The sequence below is a fragment of the Oryx dammah genome, unplaced genomic scaffold, assembly GCF_014754425.2.
Source record: "Oryx dammah isolate SB20612 unplaced genomic scaffold, SCBI_Odam_1.1 HiC_scaffold_29, whole genome shotgun sequence".
Classification (NCBI taxonomy): domain Eukaryota; kingdom Metazoa; phylum Chordata; class Mammalia; order Artiodactyla; family Bovidae; genus Oryx; species Oryx dammah.
The window spans coordinates 29,532,581-29,558,066 of record NW_024070213.1 but is presented as its reverse complement, the minus strand read 5'-3'; the positions used below and the strand labels follow the sequence as shown (position 1 = coordinate 29,558,066).

At 36.2% G+C, this 25,486-nt stretch overlaps 1 protein-coding gene across 1 annotated transcript in view; it reads right to left on the bottom strand.

Annotated features, from left to right (window-relative positions):
• Positions 1-25,486, bottom strand: part of PDE3A (phosphodiesterase 3A) — a 366,473-nt gene that overhangs the window by 125,717 nt on the left and 215,270 nt on the right. The window contains exon 2 of the mRNA XM_040235298.1: positions 24,100-24,150. Coding sequence (XP_040091232.1) covers positions 24,100-24,150 — 51 coding nt within the window. The remainder of the gene's footprint in view (positions 1-24,099; positions 24,151-25,486) is intronic.

Sequence of the window (25,486 nt, the reverse complement as noted above, 5' to 3'; positions counted from 1 at the left end):
GCCACAGTCAGCTCCTGGTCTTGTTTTGGCTGACTATATAGAGCTTCTCCATCTTTGGCTGCAAAGAATATAATCAATCTGATTGGTGTTGACCACTTGGTGATGTCCATGAATAGAGTTCTCTTGTGTTGTTGGAAGAGGGTGTTTGCTATGACCAATGCGTTCTCTTGGCAGAACTCTATTAGCTTTTGCCCTGCTTCATTCTATACTCCAAGGCCAAATCTGCCTGTTACTCCAGGTATTTCTTGACTTGCTCCATCCGCATTCCAGACCCCTATAATGAAAAGGACATCTATTTGGGGTGTTAGTTCTAAAAGGTCTTGTAGATCTTCATAGATCCGTTCAACTTCAGCTTCTTCAGCATTACGGGTCGGGGCATAGACTTGGATTACCGTGATATTGAATGGTTTGTCTTGGAAATGAACAGAGATCATTCTGTTTTTTAGATTGCATCCAAGTACTGCATTTTGGACTCTTTTGTTGACTATGATGGCTACTCCATTTCTTCTAAGGGATTCCTGCCCACAGTAGTAGATATAGTGGTCATCTGAGTTAAATTCACCCATTCCAGTCCATCTTAGTTCGCTGATTCCTAGAATGTCAATATTCACTCTTGCCATCTCCTGTTTGACCACTACCAATTTGCCTTGATTCACGGACCTAACATTCAGGTACCTATGCAATATTGCTCTTTATAGCACCAAACCTTGCTTCTATCACCAGTCCCATCCACAACTGGGTGTAGTTTTTTCCTTGCCTCCATCCCTTCATTCTTTCTGGAGTTATTTCTCCACTGATCTCCAGTAGTATACTGGACATCTACTGACATGGGGAGTTCATCTTTCAGTGTCCTATCTTTTTGCCTTTTCATATTGTTCATGGGGTTCTCAAGGCAAGAATACTGAAGTGGTTTGCTATTTCCTTCTCCAGTGGGTAGTGATGATGGCAAATGATGATATAGCAATTCAAGTTACCATTTAATTAAACTTATTTATTCCATACAATATTTTTGATTCAATGTCTTTCAGTTCTGTCGCTCAGTCGTGTTCGACTCTTTGCTACCCCATGAATCGCAGCACGCCAGGCCTCCCTGTCCATCACCATCTCCCGGAGTTCACTCAAACTCACGTCCATTGAGTCGGTGATGCCATCCAGCCATCTCATCTTCCGTCGTCCCCTTTTCCTGCTGCCCCTAATCCCTCCCGGCATCAGAGTCTTTTCCAATGAGTCAACTCTTCGCATGAAATGGCCAAAGTACTGGAGCTTCAGCTTTAGCGTCATTCCTTCCAAACAACACCCAAGACTGATCTCTTTTAGAATGGACTGGTTGGATCTCCTCACAGTCCAAGGGACTCTCAAGAGTCTTCTCCAACACCACAGTTCAAAAGCATCAATTCTTCGGCACTCAGCTTTCTTCACAGTCCAACTCTCACATCCATACATGACCACAGGAAAAACCATAGCCTTGACTAGATGGACCTTTGTTGGCAAAGTAATGTCTCTGCTTTTCAATATGCTATCTAGGTTGTTCATAACTTTTCTTCCAAGGAGTAAGCGTCTTTCAATTTCATGGCTGCAGTCACCATCTGCAGTGATTTTGGAGCCCCCCAAAATAAAGTCTGACACTGTTTCCACTGTTTCCCCATCTATTTCCCATGAAGTGATGAGACCAGATGCCATGATCTTTGTTTTCTGAATGTTGAGCTTTAAGCCAACTTTTTCACTCTCCTCTTTCACTTTCATCAAGAGGCTTTTTAGTTCCTCTTCAGTTTCTGCCACAAGGGTGGTGTCATCTGCATATCTGAGGTTATTGATATTTCTCTCAGCAATCTTGATTCCAGCTTGTGCTTCTTCCAGCTCAGCGTTTCTCATGATGTATTCTGCATATAATTTAAATAAGCAGGGTGACAATATACAGTCTTGACGTACTCCTTTTCCTATTTGGAACCAGTCTGTTGTTCCATGTCTAGTTCTAACTGTTGCTTCCTGACCTGCTTCTCAAGAGGCAGGTCAGGTGGTCTGGTATTATATTCACAGAACAACCCTACAGAGTACATATTATCTCATTTTCCAGAGGAGAAAATTATGACTGCTAGTGCTTAACTATCACATTACGGTGACATGTGTTTAATGGTGGCCTTGGGATCTTTATGATGTCAAAGGTCAGTCTCTCAACCACCACACCAACTTGTCCATCATTCCAGTTAGGGTGGAATTCTGCAGGACTACACTCTAAAGGTTGTAGTTCTGTGAAATTCCAAGCAAATTTCATCTAACCTTTTGCTTTGACAGATGTGCAGCTTTAAAAAGATGAGGTATAGTAAAATTTCACCTCTGTGAGCTGCTGTTTGTTAAATGACAGGTTGTGGCCCTTTTAGAGGTCTTCCAGAGTTCATATTCAGAAGTAATTTCTACCCCATCATAAATAAACTAACCTCCTTAACAATCCTGCTGGTTACGTGGTGAAGTGGAAAGGTTAGAGAGTTGTTCAGGTTTGGAGTATTACTTCTTCATGCACTGTACATAATAAATCTAATTTATGGAAGGCAGACTTGGCAGCAGAAAATGCAGTGGTATATTTCTGTTGGCTGAACCACCATTTTTTTGTCAGAAAAGCAATTCTGAGATGTTTATTTTCCTGCACATTTATAAGGCTGTTTGGAAAACCCACCACTCAAAGGTTGACCTTGCTGTTATTTAAATATTTCTGAGGCTCTAAATTTATAACCTCCATGACAATACTGGGCTTATGGTTCGAATGAAAATTAAGGTTTCTTAATTCCTTAAATAAAAATGAACTTACCTATTTTAAATGATGGTAACTTGTATTGGTATGAAAAGAAGTCACTTTTTACCTTATCTGGTAGTGTTCTGATGGACTCATAACAAATCAGATCTTAAATATTTCTTGGTGAGAGTCTGTATAGCACAGTAGAGTCAAAAGCAGCCCTCTAGAGTCAGACAGACGTGAGATGAAATATAACCTAACTTCTTTCTAGCTCTGACTTTTGGCAAGTCATATAAACTGTTTTGTCTATCTCCTGATTTATATTGGATTGGCCAAAAAGTTTGTTCAGGTTGGTAGGAAAAAACCCTAACAAACCTTTTGGTCAACCCAATAAATGTATAGTGTTTCCCAGAACTCTTACAGACTTCCTGAGGGGCAAAATTCGTTTGTGCTCTTTCTATGGAACAGCTTCAACAGCAACACTCTAGCCACACAGAGGAGAAGCTCCAAACCTGAGCTTAATAATGACTGACCTTTCAGAACTGTTTTGTAGATTAAAAAAAGTTTTGTGAATAAAGTATCTAGCACAAGATGTGGCCAAAAAAATACCTTCAGTGATTATTAAGGTTTTTTTTTTTTGGCCTGTGGTTAACTCAAGATATGTTTTAAATATTTTATTTCAAATCTTTTCTCCTTTGTAACAGGAAGCAATGAGAAATTACTTATCACATAGGGGAAAAAAAAATCACCAACAAAATTAATGAAAAAAAAAAAGGCACAAAGCATTTACAGCTCAACACATGAACCTAAGATGAACTGAAACCCAAGTATGGAAAGAGAGGCAGGATCACCATTTTGACTGGTAAAATATTATTAATAACAATCATTATAACATGGGAGAGGTGAAGGGGAGATATTAAAATACTGACATCTCTGGATTCTGTATTTCATGCATCTTAGCAGGATAACTTCTAAGTGAAAAACAAATTACACACTTGAACTACAGAATTAGAGTTTAGCAGTCATGGTGGTAAATAGTTTTGTCTGAAACACTAAAATTACTTGCGTATCTTATGTTTAAGAGACTTGTCTGCTCATGTAGTTATTCTTTCAAAAGGTATTTATTACTCTGTGCTAGGGTAATAGGTATTATATATTTTTATATTCTTCCATAAATTTTAACATAGAACCTTAAGAACTCCAAGTAATCAATGAAGAAGAAAAATAGGAGAAAATGCAGAAGGAAGGACATTGTTAATCTTAGATAAATGTAGATTTAGCACCAAATAAAAAGATTATAAAGTTTCACAACACTTGAATCATTTATGTTTGGGTGAAAAGATTGGGTTTTTATTTGGGAGTTTAGTGAAATGTTTTAAGCTAATAAAATATTCTGTTTAACCTTCTGTGATAGTTTTAAAACACCTCAGAAATCATTCTAGAACTTTGGCTGTAAAGTTTTTTCCTCCCAGATCATATTTTTGTTCAAAATAAAAATTAATATTAACCTAAAAAATACTTAAGAAGTTAAAGAAGTTTATCATAGGCTTGATTTCATTATTTTCTGGGTTTCTTGTTTTTAAAAGCATCTCTGTTCTCCTTCTTTAGTATAACTTCTGTTGAAAATCCTTATAGAACAAAAAGTTATTCAGACTTTGTTAACAGTAGCAGCTCTACAATTTGGTAAATATTGTCACCATGTATAATCAGTAATAAGATATATATATTTTAAAGTGCAGCCTCTGTTACAACAATTAGCATTTCTTCAAAATACGCTTTCCTGAATACTCACTGGGACTCCAGTTATCTGCAAATTAAAGCAAGGCCACATCACAGCCAAACTGTGAACTAGGTTAAATGAAAGTTCTGTGTGCTTCGATTTTACACTGCAAGCCTCATGCATTCATTCACTGACTCAACATTTCTTGAACAACTTCTGAGTGGCAATCACTGCAGAGGATTCAAACAAGACATAGTTCCTGAATATGAGAAGTTTTAGTCTGGCAGGAAATTCTGCATAGCTTTCTATGATAAATGCATGATGGATGAAAATGTATTATGGGAGCACAGATAATGCTTAAATAAGAGTTGGTGCTCAATATCTCAACTGTGTTGAAGAAGGCTTTAACAATATAAAAGAGAAAAAAGGTATTTAAATTACAGGCAGAGAAAACACGCTTGTAAAAGCACAGAAGAGTGGAGTAACATGATGCCATCCAAGGTACAGGAAAAGTGATCTGTTTTGGAAAGAGAAGGAAGATGTTAGGAGAGACCTAAAAGTCAGAAAATAACAGGCCTTGTAGCCTCTTTCTTAGGGTTAATCAAGTGACACAATCAAGTCCAGGTTTTAGTATCATCATTCTGTGATGAGTGCAGAAGTAGACTTAAAGGGCTAACCAGAGTGAAGTGTGCAGCTGTAGATGTCGTACACTGCACACCCCAGGGGGTGCTGCTCATGTAGACCGCACTATGAGTGGCTCTCCTTGAATTTTTGTAAATTATTGTCTTCATGCCAGAAGAGAAACTGGTATCAACCTCAGTTCATTTAGAAACCAGTGTCAATCCTCAGTGTCATTTGCTGTCTTTCAACTCAAGTATCATCGTTTCTTTGCCCTTACATAATCTCATCAAATATTCCTCTCACTATACTTCATTCATACAAATGACCAAAATCAATTTTAAAAAAAGTAAGCTTCCATAATCTATAGATGAACAGGCAAGCAACAGCAAAAAAAATTAGCTCTAATTCTCAAATTTCAGGCAGGCATGAAACAAAAAATGTTATTTTAGGCACTGAAATCCTCTCACCATTCATTTTAACTCCTTTAAGTCAACAGTATAGAAATATGGGCACTCTTCATAACACATGGGAAATTTCCTAAAAGGAAGACTTCCTAGGTGCATCTAAAATTTGTCTAACAGAATCTCTCATAAACTCCTCACGTTATACTGAATGCATATTGCTAATCCTTGGGACAAAATGCTTTAAAATTGCTCCCCCAAGTGGAAGTGACCATTCTACTTTATTCTATACAGTCCAGATCTGAGCTTAAAACTTAGGGCATGCCTAGATTTGGAAATTTTCACCAAATGAACAGCATAATTATAGGATTATTTTCTGAGGCACACTAATTTAGAAGACTGAGATTTTAGTATCTTGGACTATTCATCACTACTGAAACAAACAAAAACACCATATGAAGTTAGTCCATCTACTGTAATAGAAACTATTCTCTGTGTAACAATCTCTGAACCAAACTTACATTCAGGAAAATCATTACCTTATTTCTAAATCAATTTGAATTGCCTGAAAAATCTTTCTTGTATTCAATAAAAACCTTGCCTCACTTGTGCTCTATTTATCCAAATAGTATCTTTAAATTTTTACTTTTTATTCTATTTTTAACTTTTAATTTTGTATTGGGGTATAGCATATTAATAATGTTGTGATAGTTTCAGGTTAAGTAAACAGTAAAGGAACTCAGTCATACATATACTTGTATCCATTAACATACTATCATGTAAGAAACAAATCGCCAGTCTAGGTTCGATACAGGATACAGGATGCTTGGAGCTGGTACACTGGGATGACCCAGATAGACGATATGGGTAGAAAGGTGGGAGGGGGGTTCAGGATTGGGAATTCATGTACACACACCCATGGTGATTCATGTCAATGTATGGCAAAACCAATACAGTATTGTAAAGTAAAAAAAAAATTTAAAAAAAGAAATAAAAAGAAAACAATTCCTTCTAGATCCAACACTTTTGCTGATTTGAGAAAACACATCTTTTCTCCCACATGGTTTCTAGATATTCTGAACTTCCTTCCATGTGAGTGCCTCAGTTTTCAACAGCCCTATTGAAATTTTGACACTCAGAACTGAATGTAACACTGCAGGTGTCATCTGGCCAGTACAGATTTTATTGAACTAATCCTTCTGCTCTGTCTGCCAAAACTACCATCAGTAATGAAGCCCAAGGTTACAACTGCTGTTAGAAAAGCCTTATGATATTGGGCTTGAAGTCAACCCAAATCTTTAAGCCTTTTGCTTCATTTGTTTATACACAAATATGCAGGCACTTCCCATACTGTAATTTTATTAAAATTTATGGGTAAAATGTTTTGGAGCTTAATAAGAATACATTCTATACCCTCATCAAGTTATTCATACATTAGCTACATATCCCATTTTTTAATGCCAAAATGTAAATGTATTCTTTGGTCTATATTAATCATTGAAAAAAATCTGAAAATCGAGTGTTGCTTCAGGATGTTTTACAATACTTATTTTAATTTCTGATTCTACTGTGATCAAATGTAGAAAAGATGAATACACTAAATTGATCAAAAAGTTCATTTGGGTGTAAGACAGAAAAACTCAGTACAATCTGTTACCCTAACTCCATATAAATGATTAAATAAGCTTTAAAATAAAATTGTATAGGGTTGTCTCACTGCACCAGCCCCAAGCATCCAGTATCATGCATTGAAGCTGGACTGCTGAGTCGTTTCATATATGATATTATACATGTTTCCCAGAGGGATGGTATAGGGAGGGAAGAGGGAGGGGGGTTCAGGATGGGGAACACGTGTATACCTGTGGTGGATACATGTTGATGTATGGCAAACCAATACAATATTGTAAAGTAATTAACCTCCAATTAAAATAAATAAATTTATATTTTAAAAAATTATATAGGATATATTCACCTTTTAAGCTGCTAAAATAACCATTAAATATTAATGGAAATGTATTGAAAGTAACACTTTTAGACTACATTGTGTCAACAGATAATAACATCAGTTTCCAATTTTGTAGTTTTTGTACAGGAGGTTAATTTTAAGAAGTTAAACTGGTGACCCAATACAGTGATAATTTTAAGAAACTTAAGCCTGGTCAAGAAAGTGAATCTATCTGGAATAGAATATTTAATATTAATAAAATTTCTTATATTCTTTTCTTAATATCTCCAAATATATAATTATTTTATTTTTAATACAGGGAATGCTTATGACTATACTTAGGTATTTATCAATATGTTAACATATTTTTAGATACATATTTATTTAAATAAGGTAGTAAAAAAAAAAGTAGTGTTAGTTCCTCAGTCATGTCTGACTCTTTCCAGCCCCATGGAATTCTCTAGGCAAGAATACTAGAGTGGGTAGCCATTCCCTTCTCCAGGGGATTTTCCCAACCCAGGGATCAAATCTAGCTCTCCCACATTGCAGGCAGATTTCTTTACTGTCTGAGCCACCAGGAAGTCCAATACAGTGGTCAGATACTAGCAAATGATATTAAAATAGATAATACTTGATTACATTTTTATCAATATACTCTGAAAACTAAAATGCCTCTTACTTGTCTTCCTGAAAAACTAATCTTGCCATATTTCTTCCCATAGCCTTTAACTCTTTCCCATACCCTAATTCTTTCCATATTTTGTAAATTCTCACACAAATACTATGAAATAAATTTGTCTAAATATAAATCTAGTAATGAAAAAAAGTATATAAATGATGAAAAGGTATAATAAGAATATTTCTAAGAAATCATCTATCAATTAAAAATTTAGAATCGTGTCTGTGTGTATGTGTATATATATATAGTGTTCAAAGTTAGGGTGTCTCCTCCCTCCTCTCCCACTTCTCCCTTTTTTCTCATAACATGGACTTTTAAAATGCAATAGTGATCATGTCTCAGGGAGCACAGAGATCTGAAATTTATATAAGGCCTTTAATAGAAACTTATGACACATGATCTGACCAGGCTTTTCACTATTTTTTGCCATTTTTTTGGCTTAAATCCAATGGAACAAACTGAACTTGGCATTGCTATTTCTGTTCAAAAAGAAGAAAAATATATAATTTTACTATTTCTTATGTTTTGGTTTTGGCACTGTGGCTTTTGTTTATGGAAAAAGACAGGGGAGGAAAATGCATTATTTTAACTTCACATGATAAATATTCAAACCAAACTGAAATTTCCTTAAAAAGTATTTGTGCTTTTTTTCATTTCTTATTATTACAATACAGACTGTTACTAATCCAAAGCAGGATTGAAAAAAGAAATAATAATATCTTCTTTAGATAACATTATAGATTTAAATGGATGGGAATATGGTTTTTGTACATTGTTCACTGTACTTTGCTGCATGCTTGAAATATTTTATAATATAAAAGAAAGGCTTCAACTATTTGATATTTTGTAGAAGGAAATGGCAACCCACTTTGATATTTAATGCAACACAGCATCTCACATGTTTTAGTTATGCACATAATTAAATGATACACTGTTCATTCTGGGAAAATGGTTCACTTCCTATATTGCATCTACCAATCAAACTTTTCATGATCAACATAAAATGGTAAAAAGAATTTCCGTTAAACATTGAGAAGTCAGAGGTATTACTTATATTCCTATTTTTCCTTCTTAGTATTTGGCAGAAATTCACTCTAGATAAAAATAGTTATTGTTTTAAAGTAGCTAATAATATCCATAAAGCACTTATCAAGAAGAAAACAAAATTGTCCTAGGATTAGATTTCATAAGCATACTTGGTACACTGGAATATTTTTATAAAAAGTCATATAAAGGCCTAAAAATGCAATAAACATGCATCATACTGTCACATTTTTTAAGAACCAGAGAACTGTCAAACTCCCAAATCATGATCAAAATCAAAAGACTTTTATGTATGTTTCTAACCTTCTCAACATGGTTGCAAAGTCACGTTCTTATCTTGCTTTATGAAATGGTCTTTTCTCTATTTACTAATCCCGGTTCCCTTGGGTCTCTTTGTATCATATTTGATATACAACTTCTTTCCTTTTCTCTGTGCGTACAATCCTTTGGAAACGAGAGCTTTTACATCTGTTTGCACTTCTTTATCTTTCTGACTGATCACATTGGTTTACTTTAGAAATTTCTACTCCATCTGTTGGTCTCAGCCACAATTGCCTTCTCTTTATTTTTTCCTTCCTCTACTTTTTTCTAACTGCTTTTTAAAGTATGTATCACAGACACAGTATAAACAGCTTTCTGTAGTCTTAGAGTTAAAATGACTTGAAAAGAAAAGAACATCATTATAAAGCTCTAAAATGGAAACAGTTGTAGAAATCCAAGTGTGAATTGTCACCAGAAGTATTTAACCGTCAGGTCACGGAATTCAGCAAACAAACTATTTTGATTCAATTCTGATAACCTGCAGATTTCCAATAAGAATAAACTTGAGCTTGTAGCACTCAGTTTTCCAGGAATTGGTCATTGCACAAAGCAGTACCACAAAAGCAAAAACAAAACAAAACAAAAATCAAAACAAAACAAAAATCAAAACAAAAAACAAACAAAAATACCCACAATGATCTGGAAAATCAAACATGACAAAAAACTTCATGTTTGTGACTTTTGAGATAATTGCAGTTCATGAACATCTCTCATGTTATTTCAAGACTTTGCTTTGTAACTATTAATACCAGGTCCTTGGATTTACTTTATTTTGTCTAATGGGTGCATTTTATACAAAGTGCAACAATCATTTAAGGCTAATGAGGAAAGTCATGTAACTGCATTCTCCAGTATAAAATTCTGTAAAAAACAAACAAACAAAAACAAACAAAACAACCAACCAAGTATTTTTGATGACATTATAGACATTATAAATTCAGATGAGGAATGTTATTGAATAACCATTTAGTTTGTTCTTAGAATGAAAGCAAGGAAAAATTCCTATGCCATGTCTAAGACTGTTATGTATAGAAATACACATTTTTACAAACAACTAGGATATGTGCTACTACTAAGAAATTAAGTGAAGACATTAATTTTCTTCAAGTTTCTATAAATTGCACCAAAGAGATACTGTAAAATCTGCAATTTTTCCTTTTTATTTGTACACTAAAATACTAGATGTGCATATTCACCTTAAAAGATCAACTATTTCCCACAACAATTTCCTATTTCTGCTGCCTGAATTCACCCTTTCTAGTTAACTGACCTTCCAACTGTCATTTGACCTTCCTCACCTCACTCAACTTTACCTCCTGTTCTACCTGGTTTTCTCTAGGCAATATATACCAGTCTTAGGTTTCTGTCTCCTATGAAAAATCTAATGATATTCAGTCTTTTTTCATTAGTTTTATGTAAAAAGTAGAATAAAAATTTAAAAATCTTCCCCTTAAACTTTCCTTTTAGAGTATGTTTTCATAATCAATAAAGAATAGGATCTTAGTCTATGTCAGAGATTGCATAAAATTCCCCATCATGAAATAAAGTGATTTCCCTTTGTGAGGTACTACAATTCAAAGATAAAATGGACAGTTTTCAAATCTCCATATCTTTCTTCCAGTAGTATAGCAAATGGAAGGCAAAATTTGATAGATCCAAGATTAGTTTCTAAAATGTCTATATTTACTTTGGATGAGCTCACATGCAAAAATGCATGCATTAATTAATGAATTTTCTAAATGTTTACACCAAGATATCTAAAAAATTCACTATATAACAACTGAAAACACTGTGGCTTATAGCATTAGGTACTATTTAATCTCTTTCAAAGTTTGCTTTCATAATTCAGTAAATTTGTTTGTTGATTAAGCTGTTCACAGCTCCAGCAGATAAATAGCTCTCATCTACAGTTGCTTACTTCATTTGTTTTGTTTCATATAATGTACCAGAAGTTTCTGATTTGGCAAAAACAAGCATAAGGCAGTGCAAGTGACGTGTGAATGATGTTCACAGTCCTCAAGATAAGAGGGTCATTCGATAAGCATTAAACAACATGTCCACTGATCTACAAACATGGGAGGAAAAAGCATAAATGCCAGTGGCAATTTTCCCTTTTATTTTTTTTGACTTGTTTGATTCCTGTTCATTGAGGTCCATTGAGAGAGACCAGTACTTTAATAAAGAGTGACCTATTCAAGGTCGTCCATCTGTTGAGCAGAAACACATGCTCTGCACAACCCACTGCCTAGATAGAGTCATCTCTCCCAGGCTGCTCCACTGACACTTGAATGCTTAAGTGGAAAGAAAGCATTTTTCCTAATTTTCTAGGACATGATTCTGCTATGAGTAATACCTTACTATGAAATGACTATGATCTTTAAAATCAATGTTTAGTAGACTTAAATATGGAACCTGGGAAGTTTAGGGTTAGTAGATGTAAGCTTTTATATACAGAATGGATAAACAACAAAATGCTACTGTAGCACAGAGAACTATATTTAATATCCTATGATAAATCATAATGGAAGAGAACATAACAAAGATGTGTATATATTAAATATGTATGTATAACTGAATCACTTTGCCATATAGCAGTAATTAACACAGCACTGTAAATCAACTCCAATTAAAGAAAAAGAAGCTGGAAAGCTTGAAAGCATATATAATTAAGAAGGATCTTCTCATTTTTCTATAAGACATGTTGAAACTAATCAGTAAATATCTATTTACTAATATTCTCTTCCATATACATGGCAAAGAGATTATGTCATAATTTCAACAGTTCTGAATCAGAAGTAATTTTGCCTCCCAAGAACACCTGATAATTCCTGGAAGCATTTTTCCTTGTATCAGTTGGAGGGTAGGGGGTTTGCCACTGCTGGGTTTGGTTGTTAAAGAGAAACAACACTTTCCCTTCTCTAAACAAAAATGGCTCCACATCCTTTTGACACCGAGGATACTGTGGACATTTCCAAAAATACCCTAAGCAGGACAGATTTTCTAAGACTATCTTATAAAGTTTCTCAATGCAACTTAAAGACATAACACTAAATAACTAGATAAAAGCAATTTCACAGAATGAGGGTTGAGGTAAAACTATCCAACAGCTTACACTATCCAACAGTGTAAATCTTATTCTTGGGTAAATTTTTTTTAATTAATTTAGTTTAATTGGAGGCTGCTGCTGCTGCTAAGTCACTTCAGTCGTGTTTGACTCTGTGCGACCCCATAGACAGCAGCCCACCAGGCTCCCCCATCCCTGGGATTTTCCAGGCAAGAACACTGGAGTAGGTTGCCATTTCTTCTCCAATGCATGAAAGTGAAAAGTGAAAGTCAAGTCGCTCAGTCGTGTCCGACTCTGAGCTACTTTATAATATTGTGGGGGGGTTTTGCCATACATTGACATGAATTCAGCCATGGGTGCACGTGTGTCTCCCCATCCTGAACGCCCTTCCACCTTCCTCCCCATCCCATCCATCTGGGTTGTCCCAGAGCACCAGCTTTGAGTGCCCTGCTTCGTTTATCGAACTTGGACTGGTCATCTATTTTACATATGGTAATATACATGCTTCAGTGCTATTCTCTCAAATCGTCCCACCCTTGTCTTCTCCCACATAGTCCAGACAAAAGTCTGTTCTTTACATCTGGGTCTCTTTCACCGTCTTGCATATATGGTCATCATTCCCGTCTTTCTAAATCCCATATATATGCGTTAATATAATCTACTGGTGTAAAACTTAAAATATCTAGAGGAGGATTTAATAGATAAGTGTGAAAAACTCATCTTTATCTCATATAATATACCAGAAAGTTTTGATTTAACAAAAACAAGCATTAGGCAACGCATATCACATGCACATAATGTGCAGTCTTCAAGATACAAGGGTCGTTCAACAAATATTAAACAAGCAGGTCCTCCCCTGCCACCCACGGGCACGATGACAAGGCCAGTCCTAACATGCATAGGGCCCAGACAAATATTTGGCGTGTGATTCTGTCTATATAAACAAAATTCAAATGAATTTCACAACACAACAATAAAAGCAAAAACTTTTCTTGGAGGGTAACCAGAAAATAAAACTATTATTGGAACAATTTCTAAACCAGTGGCAATAGTTATTAGATTAATAAATGGAAAAGTGAAAAAAAAGGAGAAGGAAATGCAAATTAAAAAAACACTATGTTTGGAAAAAAAAAAAAAAACTAACACAGGCAGCCAGCTTCATCAAGGGCATGAATTATCCTTGGTAACACATCAGGCATTTGGGTGATGTAATAATGAACTCCCAGTCTGCTCATACTAATCTCCTGGAATAAATTATAGGGAAATCTGGAAGGCAGTCTTTCTAAAATGTGTTATATGGAATGAATAGTAATAAATTTATATAACATTATTCCAGGTATGCCTAAAAGGCATTTAAATTACTCTTTATACTCTATTAAAAAAAATGATTTAACTGAGAAAGAAATGGTCTATTACCAAATTAGATTCACTAAGATGCAAATACTTATGTTCACCATCTTTAGTAGCTATTATTAACAGATCCATTCTCCTGAATACCCAAGTAGACAAGATACTGAATGATAATAACTTCCAATCAAAATTCATCCTTGAGATGTAAAATACTCCTGCTGCTGTTGCTGCTAAGTCACGTCAGTCGTGTCTGACTCTGTGCGACCCCATAGATGACAGCCCACCAGGCTCCCGTCCCTGGGATTCTCCAGTCAAGAACACTGGAGTGGGTTGCTGTTTCCTTCTCCAGTGCATGAAAGTGAAAAGTGAAAGTGAAGTTGCTCAATTGTGTCTGACTCTTCGCAACCCCATGGACTGCAGCCTACCAGGCTCCTCCGTCCATGGGATTTTCCAGGCAAGAGTACTGGAGTGGGTCACCAGTGCCTTCTCCAAAAATACTCCTAGAAGTTTCTTAATTTAGAAGCTTTATAGTTTGGAGCTTCTAGTATGTGATAGATAATTAAAGTCATGCTACCAAAGAGGATACAGATAATTTTTAATTTTTAAAAAATTGATATCAATTTATTGAAACTAAAAAAATTTAGAAAAAAGAGTTCACTCATTTCTCACACTTCGCATTCCTTGCAGTCATCAGTCTGTCCCTTGTATCTGTTTTTTTTTTTTTAATTCCTCATATAAGAGAGCTCCTATGGTATTTGTTATGTTTGACTTATTTCACTTAGTTTAGTGCCTTCAAGGTCCATTCATGTTGTCACAGATGACAAGATTTCATTCTTTTTTATGACTGAGTAATGTTCCATTGTGTAGATATACGACATCTTTATCCATTCATCCACTGAAAGACACTTCTTGGCTATGGAAAATAATGCTGCATTGAACACGGGAGTGCATATATCTTTTTCAATAAATGTTTTCATTTTCTTTGAATAAACACCTAGAAGTGGAATTTGGTGGTTATATTTTTAATTTGTGGAAAACCCATTGTCTTCCATAGTGGTTGCACTCATTTACATTTCCATCAACAGTGTACAAAGGTTTTCTTTTCTCTACATCTTACCAGCATTTGCTTGTTGTCTTTTTTTGATACGTAATTCTAACAGGTGATAATTCAGTGTGGTTTTGATTTACATTTCCCTGAGGATTAGTGATGTTGAGCATCTTTTCATGTACCTATTGGGCATCTGTATACCTTCTTTGGAAAAAATGACGATCCAAATATTCTACACATTTTAAAATCAAATTGTTTTTGTCTTGCTATTGTGTTGTATAAGCTCTTTATATATTTTGGGTACTAGCCATTTATTAGATACATGATTTGTAAATATTTTTCCCTATTCAGTAGGCTGCCTTTTCATTTTGTTTATGATTTCTTTTGCTGTGAGGAAAATTTTTAGCTTGATATAGTACTGCTTGTTTATTTCTGCTTTTATTGCTTTTGCTTTGGGTGTTAAAAAAATCATCACCACAGTCTAAATCAAGGAGGTTGCTACTTATCTTCTACAGTTTTATGTCTTCTGGTCTTACCTTCAAGTCTTTAATCCATTTTGAATCAACGTGTGTATGTTGTGTAAGAGAGTGGTCCAGTTTTATTTGTTTGTGTGTGGTTCTTCAATTTTCTCAACACCATTTATTAAGGAGACTGTTCTATCATCTTTGAATATTCTTGGCTACTTTGCCATAAATATACGTGAGGGTTTATTTCTTGGCTCTCCACTCTGTTCCATTGATTTGTGTGTCTGTTTTAATGTAATACAGTGTTTTGATTACTATGCCTGCTAAGTCACTTCAGTAGTGTCTGACTCTTTGCGACCCCATGAACTGTAGTCTGCTAGGCTCCTCTGTCCATAGGATTCTCCAGGCAGGAATACTAGAGAGGGTTGCCATGCCCTCCTCCAGGGAATCATCCCAACACATGATTGAATCTGTGTCTCATATGGCTCCTGCATTGGAGGCAGATTCCTTACCTCTGAGCCACCAGAGAAGCCCTTTGATTACTACATCTCTGTAATATAGTTTGAAATAAGGGAGTGTGATATACTAAGCTTTATTCTTCTTCCTCAAGATAGCTTGGCTATTTGAAATATTTTAGTTACATACAAATTTTAGGAATGTCTATTATATTCTCTAAAAAATACCACTGGAATTTTGATAGGGATTGCACTGAATATGGGACAAGGCAATGGCACCCCACTCCAGTTCTCTTGCCTGGAAAATCCCATGGACGGAGGAGCCTGGTGGGCTGCAGTCCATGGGGTCGCTAAGAGTCAGGCATGACTGAGCAACTTCACTTTCACTTTTCACTTTCATGCATTGGAGAAGGAAATGGCAACCCACTCCAGTGTTCTTGCCTGGAGAATCCCAGGGATGGGGAGCCTGATGGGCTGCCGTCTATGGGGTCGCACAGAGTCGGACACGACTAAAGTGACTTAGCAGCAGCACTGAATACGTAGATTGATTTGGATATTATGGACATTTTAACAATATTAATTCTTCTAATTTATGAGCACAGAATATCTTTCCATTTCTTTGTATCTTCTTCAATTGCTTTTATTAATATCTTATAATTATCTATACACAGTTCTTTCACCTCCTTGGTTAAATTTATTTTAGGTATTTTGTAATTTTTGATGCATTGTCAGTGGAACTGCTTTCTTTATTTTTATTTCTGATACTTTGTTATTATTGTAAAGAAACAACAGAATTTTTGGTATTCATTTTATATTTTGAAATGTCAATGAATTCGTTTGTTAGTCCTAACAGCTTTTTGATGAGGTCTTTAGGGTTTTCTGGTTGATTCCCTGGTGGCTCAGATGGTAAAGTGTCTGCCCACAAGGCAGGAGACCTGGGTTCGATCCCTGGGTCAGGAAGATCCCCTGGAAAAGGAAATCGCAACCCACTCCAGTACTTTTGCCTAGAAAATTCCATGGATGGAGGAGCCTGGTGGGCTACAGTCCATGCAGTAGCAAAGAGTAGGACACGACTGAGCGACTTCACTTCACTTCATTTTTAGGGTTTTCTAGATCTGATATCATGTCATCTGTATATAGTGACAATTTTACTTCTTCCTTTCCAATTTGGATGCCTTTTATTTATTTTCTTGCTTAATTGCTCTGGCTAGGACTTTCCATACTATGTTGAATAAAAGAGGAGAGAGCGGGGATCCTTGTCATATTCCTGTTCTTAGAGGAAAAGCTGATGCAGTGAGATGTCAGCTCTGAGTTTGTCACATATGGCCCTTAGGATATTGAGGCATGTTACCCCTATAACCACACTGTTGAGAGGTGTTTTTTTTATACATCATAAATGGATGTTGAATTTTGTCAATTGCTTTTCTGCATTTATTGAGATGATCATAAGAATCTTATTCTCTATTCTGTTAATGCGGTATGTCACTCTGACTCATCTGCAGATGTTGAACTATCCTTACTTCCCTGGAATAAATTCTACTTGATCATGGTGTATGATCATTTTAATGTATTGTTGAATTCAGTTTACTAATATTTTGTGAAGGACTGTTGCACCTATGTTTACAAGGGTAATGACTTACACTTCTCTTCTCATGTCCTTTTCTGGTTTTGGTATCAACATAATACCGGCATCATAAAATGAGTTCAGAAGTACTCCCACCTCTTCCATTCTTTGGAAGACTTTGAAAAGGATTGGCAGAAATTGGTGCTGATGTTTAGTAGAATTCACCCGTGAAACCTTCTGGCCTTGGTTTTTCTTTGTTGGAAGGTTTTAAATTATTGGTCTGTTCAGATTTTCTGTTTCTTCCTGGTTCCGTCTTTGTACACTGTATGCTCCTAGGAATTCAGCCATTACTTCTAAGTTGCTCAGCTTGTTGGCATATAATTATTCATAGAAGTAGGTATTTATTTCCAGGAACTACTTTCTTAGAACTGCTTTTGCTATTGTGTTGGCCAAAAAAATTCATTTGGGTTTTACTGTATGATGTTACAGAAAACCAGAATAAACTTTTTGGCCAACCTAATATATCCCATAAATTGTAGTGTATTATATTTCCATTTCTTTTTTAAGTATACTAAAAGTCTATTGCTACCTATTACCTTTTTTCCCACCAGAATATTCAGATATTTTCTTGTGTTGTACATACTATAATTCAATCACTTAGAAAGACAAACCAGAATTTCATGTCTAAAAATATACCTCAATTATTTGAAGATTAAACATATCACACATAAGTTGTGTCTTCAAAAAGTGGTCTTAAGTGTAATTGATAAAGCTTGGTTGCTAGTATATATATTATTAGTGTATATATACTACACACAGACATACACACACACTAAATGACCACAGAATCTGTTTGTCTCTACTGATAGTTTAAGGTATCAAAAATGCACTAAATGACGAAAGAACCTGCTAGTCTCTAACTATTGATAAATACAGGCCCACTGGTTTTTAGTATGTTAAAATGTTCCTAATACATTCCCAGTACATTAAAATTCCTAGTACAATTCACAAATCAAAGTGATCCTTTCCCACAAAGACTCTTAGCTAAGTAACAAGGAAACTATTGGTTCCTTCAATGCCCTCTTACCTTTCGTAAGCTTTTCAAAGGAGAACAATTTTCTATTCTCTCTCTTAACTTTCCACTGAAAAGCTTTTCTTCAAGAATTTATAGCAAAGAGAAAACAAAACAAGAAAAACACTTAATTGCCTTCTGAGAATTTTATCCTCTGACTTCATTTGGTATTACTGGGAATGCTGCCAGAAAAAGAGTTCTGCCTACTGCTGAAGTTTATATATCATTTAGCATCTTCCCTAATTTGGATGATCTAGTATTTGAGAGCTTATACTAAAAGGAAAAAAAAAAGGAAGAAGAAACCATCAGCCTGAATGTGTGAGTGAGCTGACAAATTATGTCACAGAATTATTGAGAATAGAGTAAATAAATAAATGTTAATTAAATTCTTGCTGAGTTTGAAGAGTCATATACAAGTAAGAGCTGAATTTAACTTGAAGTAAGATATTCACTGTTCTATAGGAATTTTATATGAAAGGTACACTTTATTATTTGTGATAATACATATATAATTTTGAAAGACAACATTGAATTTGAGGGAAACTTCTGTCTAGAAAGCACATAGGAGGAAAGTCAGAAGTTTAACTTTATCCTGGTCATGATGAACGTTCTCAATACGAGCTGATCATTTTTTTTTTCCTCCTAGCTAATACCAACTTTAGATAAAACTATATACTTCCTTCCTGAAGGCCAAAATTGTTTAGTTTGTTTTTGACTTCTTGAAGGTTAAAAACAGTGCAAGTTCACATGTGTGACAGCCCACTGCTATCTACCAGGTATTTATTGATGCTCACACATCAAGTCAGTCCCCATTTTTGGAAATCTAAAACAAATGTACTTCATATATTTTCTGCCATTCAAGGTTTTCCACTGTAATATCCCCAAGTTGATTTGCTCTTTCTCTACCAAGAAAACTGAAGTCATCAGGCTCACATTATTTGTCGCTCAGTCACATCTGAATCTTTGTGACCCCATGGACTGTAGCTTACTAGGCTTCTCTGTCCATGGGATTCTCCAGGCAAGAGTACTGGAGAGGGTAGCCATTCCCTTCTCCAGGGAATCTTCCCAAACCAGGGGTTGAACCCAGGTCTCCCACACTGCAGGCAGCTTCTTTATTAGCTGAGCCACCAGGGAAGCCCCAGGGGTGAAAGAAACTGCATGCAATGCAGGAGACGTGAGTATGATCCCTGGGTCAGAAGGTTCCCTAGAGAAGGAATTGGCAACCCACTCCAGTCTTCTGGCCTGGGAAACTCCATGCACAGAGGAACCTGGTGGGTTACAGTCCCAGAGGTTGCAAGAGTTAGACATGACTTAGCGAGTAAGCAACATTTCATTTTTGTACTCCCTGTCCCCATTTATTGTCTCCTGTTCTGGTATAAATTTCTCTACTTTCTTTCCAAAGCTTCTTCATTAGTGTTTATTGGTGGATCTGTCTAATAATTTGTTTAAGAACATGGTCAGTTTTTCTGAACTAGAGTAAATGGAAGAGTTCAGGGTAGGGACTGGTGGAGTGTGAGAAAAACACATAAATGGGTGTCAAAGGACCACTTAGAGAGAAAGTGCGTTCCCTGCCCTGAACTACACTGTTTTCTCAGTCCTTAAATAGGTCACAATTGAGAACTTCCAGTGTTTTCTCCTCTACACTGATTCTCTTTGCCATTAACAGTTATTAAGACATATATCTCACCTTGGCACAGAAAAAATTTCCTCACTTCTATTGCTATTTCTTTTTTTACTGAAGTATAGCTGATTTACAATGTTGTATTAATCTCTGCTCTACAGCAAAGTGATTCAGTTATACACACATACATTCTTTTTTATATTCTTTACCATTATGGTTAATCACAGGATATTGAATGGTCCATGGGGTCTCAAGAGTGTGACATGACTTAGCAACTAAACCATCATCATTCTTTTTTATATTCTTTACCATTATGGTTAATCAAAGGATATCAAATATAGTTCACTGCCATATACTGGGACCTTGTCATTTTTCACCTCTTTCTTAATTCTACTTTTCTTTTAAAACTAAACTCCTCCAAGAGACCTTTCCAGTATCTCACACCAAAAAGTGAAAGTTAAGTGAATGTGTTAGTCATTCAGTCATGTCTGACTCTTTGCGACCCCATGGACTGTATGTAGTCTGCTAGGGTCCTCTGTCCATAGAATTCTCCAGGAAAGAATACTGGACTGGGCGAGCCATTCCCTTCTCCAAGGGATCTTCCTGACCCAGGGGATCTTCCTGACCCAGGGACCCCACCTAGATCTCTTGCATTGCAGGCAGATTCTTTACCAACTAAGCCACCAGGGAAGCCCCACCTCACACTAATTCTCTTCTTAATTTCTGTATTCTGCTTTCCATCACTGCTTTACTGAAAGTGCATTCTCAGAGCCCACCAATGCCCTGCTCATCGCTACATTCAACAGCATTTCCCATGGTTTTTTTTTTTTTTTTTTTTTTTCTTGAGCCTGTGTTTGTGGCCTCAGCCCTCTTTTGAGTGTAGCTTGTCAGCATGCTCACTACTTTCAATTCTGCAATTAGCTCCCCTTCCTCTGTCTCCACTGAGCCTGTGTGTATGTTTTAACTCCCTCCCCAGGCTCCTCTCAGCCCGTATGCTGAGCCTCCCTCAAGAATCAGCCTTTCTTCTGTTTTTCTCTTTTCATGTTCTTCTTCTGGGATCTGTTGCCTGATGTAACTCTATTATCATATGGATGTCTGGGTACTCTTTAGTTGACATCTTCTGCTCTCATCTGTCTGTGGTGGTGCTTCAGTTACTAAGTCATATCCAGCTCTTGTGACCCCATGGACTGGAGCTCTCCAAGCTCCTCTGTCCATGGAATTTCCCAGGCAAGAATACTGGAGTGGGTTGCCATTTCCTTCTCCCAGGGATCTTCCTGACCCAGGGATCACAACTGTGTCTCCTGCATTGTAGACGGACTTCTGCATTGCAGGCAAATGTTTTACTGCTGAGCCACCAGAGAACAGAGCCCAGAACAGCATCTCAAGTATCCATCTGAAATTCCCTTTTGGGATTGTCATCTTCGCTTCTCACTCAACATTGTGAACACTAACCTCATTATTTTCCCTGTGAACAGGCCTGGGTTACTGGCACTCATCTGTGAAGTACAGGATTTCAAACTCCTGACCCTCCTTACTTCTTCCTCATCTAATCAATAAAAAATGACATTCTCTGGATCATTCCTTCACAGGGGTTCCTGCAACGGTCCCTAGCCAGTCAGGTTTTATAAAGCAGTTATAAAGAAAGTTCACACATATCCAAACAACCCCACACTTTACCAGTTCAGACATTTTCCTCAGGCTTTTTCCTTTCCTTCTTTACGCTTCTAAAATCTTGTAACACAATCTTGAAGGCTCACCTCAGACACCATTTTTCCCATTTCTACTAGGCATAAATCAACAATCTGTTCCACATAAACTCTTATCATACTTTGTTTATATAATTAATTTTACATCTACCACTTTGCCTTATAGGCACATTATCTACTCAAGTATTGCTCTATTTTCAACTATACCTTGTAAGCTCTCAGAACACAATAAACTTGTCACTCAGTTTTACCTCAGACTGAGACCTACCACAGTGCCGTCCACGTAGTAAGTGGTCAAAAACCTGTCTTCAATTAAACTAAATCTTTTCCTAAAGAGATGGTATTTGAATGAGGCCTTGTGGTATTTTAAAATACTTAGAGGTCTGTATTCAAATGCAGTCAGCAATTCCCTTCAAATGGCTAAAAGGCTTTAGACATATTGTTCAAGGAAGTAATAGCAAGATAAGAAAAGATCAATGATCTAAAACATAAATACAGTGTCTTATTTCCCCGCTCTGGTGGGGAATTAGAATTAGAGGTTTTACTCTGTGCTTAACTTATCTTGAATTTCCAAATAAACTATTCTGTTGTAATTGGTATCTTTTTAATGTTTGGGTATGTGTTCTTGCTTTTTAAAACACTTTTTTTTCTTATTTATTTATTTTTTATTTTACTTTACAATTCTGTATTGGTTTTTATAATTGCTTTACAATGTTGTGTAGGTTTTTGCCACACAACAATCTGAATCAGTTATATGTATATGTACTGTTTTTGCTTTTGACATTGAGAATTTTTATCTGAGTTGAGAATCAAGGTGAGATATAGGTATACTCTATTGTTGTTGTTTAGTTGCTAAATCATGTCCAACTGTTTGTGATCCCATGGACTGTAGCCCACCAGGCTCCTCTGTCCATGGACTATCTCAGGCAAGAATACTGGAATGGGTTGCCATTTTCTCCTCCAGGGGATTTTCCTGAGCCAGGGGATCAAACCCACGTCTCTTGTATCTCCTGCATTGACAGATGGATTCTCTACCACTATGTTACCTGGGAAGCCCCCTTATCCCAGAAACCTGGGGTTTCTTGCTGGTGCTCATCTTTACCTTTGATAGATCTAGAATTACAAATAATTAACCATGTATTCATTACCAATCTGGCAGCAAATTCTGATTTAAGATATTAAATGGGTACAGAGGGCGAGTTGATGTAGAAAATAGAGAAGTACGAGTAAGGTAAAGTGAGGCATAAATTCTTTTGGATAATGTGGATTTAATTGGACTGATTTATATTATCTACTCATCAAATTGATATCAGACAAAAAGGAAAACACAGCTATTAACCTTGCCACTAAAAACAACTGACTGACTTGGTTGTACTTTCTCAGTGACCTAAATTAAGCTGTTATCCATGAAAACTTAATGACAGCACAGGTCATGTCAGCTTGGTAAAACCCTGGGGAGAATTTCATATTTCAAAATGATTTTTCATATGCAGTACTGCACATCCAATTCTCTTTCTCTTAACCATATTTTTAGTGTTATCTTTTATTTGGTATGTTTACAGTCAGGTAAGTGCAGGCAACTAAGAGAAAACTGATTTTTCTATTTCTTCACAAAGTACCCTAGGAGCAAAGATAATTTTCTCAGTGTAAAATTCAGCCTTTATTCTGTCAGGCAAAGTAATTATGAAAGCAAAACAAATCCACATTGTCTAATTAGGTCATTAAAAAGCATAAATGCGTCATGGAAGATTTCTCCTTGCCTAAGACATAAAGTAAGACAATGAGAACAGTCTGGTAATATAGAAAGGTTTATAATTTGTTTCTTTTCCTAAACAATAGGTCCTTTCATCTTTCTATTTCCCTAAGATGAAGACAGTTCATTTAGAGATAAAATCTGTAATTAGTTCAGGGTTTAATGTGATTATATTTCAAAATATTTAACCAAAACCAGGAAGATAGAGACAAGAAGAAATACATAGAAAAATTATCAAAGGAAGTGAATAAAATCAAGAGAGTAGGTTGCTGATCAAAATAAATTCTGTAGAGGCAAGATGAATATAAAATCTCTATTGAGAGGAACACGAACATATCAAATCTGGGATACTAGAAAGCCCTTCAGAGGAATATACTGATATCTGCCCTTGGGATCTGAAATCAGACTTTAATTACAGCTAAGTAAAATAAAAACAAATGGCATGACTGCTGTGCCTCTTCTCTGTCCTTATTTCTTGAGTTTTAGAAAAGTCATGGCTCCACGTGTTAAGCAACAAAATGCAAAAAAGGAAAAGAAACTTACCTGTGATCCTCGTGGCCCTCGTTTGTGGTCCCATTCTGAATGCCCCATGAGCTGTAAGACAATATAATAATGATAGTAAATTAAATGATACCTATTTTATATGTCAACAATTTATAGTCTTTCTTTTATAGAATAATAGACTTTTGAAACCTATGTTTTAATAGTAAAGTATTAAATAGCTTTAGCCTGCCAGACTCCTCTATCCACGGGATTCTCCAGATAAGAGTACTAGAGTGAGTTGCCATGCCCTCCTCCAGGGAATCTTCCCAACCCAGAGATCAAACCTGCTTCTCTTATGACTCCTATACTGGTAGGAGGGTTCTTTACCACTAGTGTTCCCTTGAAAGTCCCAGAGGTCAAGACAATATAGTAATGACAGTAAATTCCGTTCAGGTCAGTCAGTCATGTCTGACTCTTTGTGACCCCATGGATTGCAGCAGACCAGGTTTCCATATTCATCACCAACTCCCGGAGCTTACTTAAACTCATTTCCATCGAGTTGGTGATGCCATTCAACCATCTTATCCTCTGTCATCTCCTTCTCCATCTGCCTTCAATCTTTTCCAGCATCAGGGTCTTTTCAAATGACTCAGTTCTTTGCATCAGGTGACCAAACTATTGGAGTTTCAGCTTCAGCATCAGTTCTTCCAAAGAATATTCAAGATTGATTTCCTTTAAGATGGACTGGCTTGCTCTCATTGCACTCCAAGGGACTCTCTAGAGTCTTCTTCAACATCACAGTTCAAAAGCATCAATTCTTTGGCACTCAGCTTTCTTTATAGTCCAACCCTCACATCTATACATGACTACTGGAAAAACCATTAACTTTGATGGACCCTTGTTGGCAAAGTAATGTCTCTGCTTTTTAATATGCTGTCTAGGTTGTTTATAATTTTTCTTCTAAGAGCAAGCGTCTTTTAATTTCATGGCTGCAGTCACCATCTGCAGTGATTTTAGAGCCATGCAAAATAAAGTCTGTCACTGTTTCCACTGTTTCCCCATCTATTTGAAATGAAGTGATGGGACTGGATGCCATGATCTTCATTTTCGGAATGTTGAGTTTTAAGCCAACTTTTTCACTCTCCTCTTTCACTTTCATCAAGAAGCTCTTTAGTTCTTCTTTGCTTTCTGTCATGAGGGTGGTGTCATCTGCATATCTGAGGTTACTGATATTTCTCCTGGCAATCTTGCTTCCAGCTTGTGCTTCATCCAGCCCAGCATTTCTCATGATGTACTCTTCATATATGTTAAATTAGCAGGATGACAATACATAGTCTTGATGTACTCCTTTCCCGATTTGGAACTAGTCTCTTGTTCCAAGTCCAGTTCCAACTGTTGCTTCCTGACCTGCATACAGATTTCTCAAGAGTCAGGTCAGGTGGTCTGG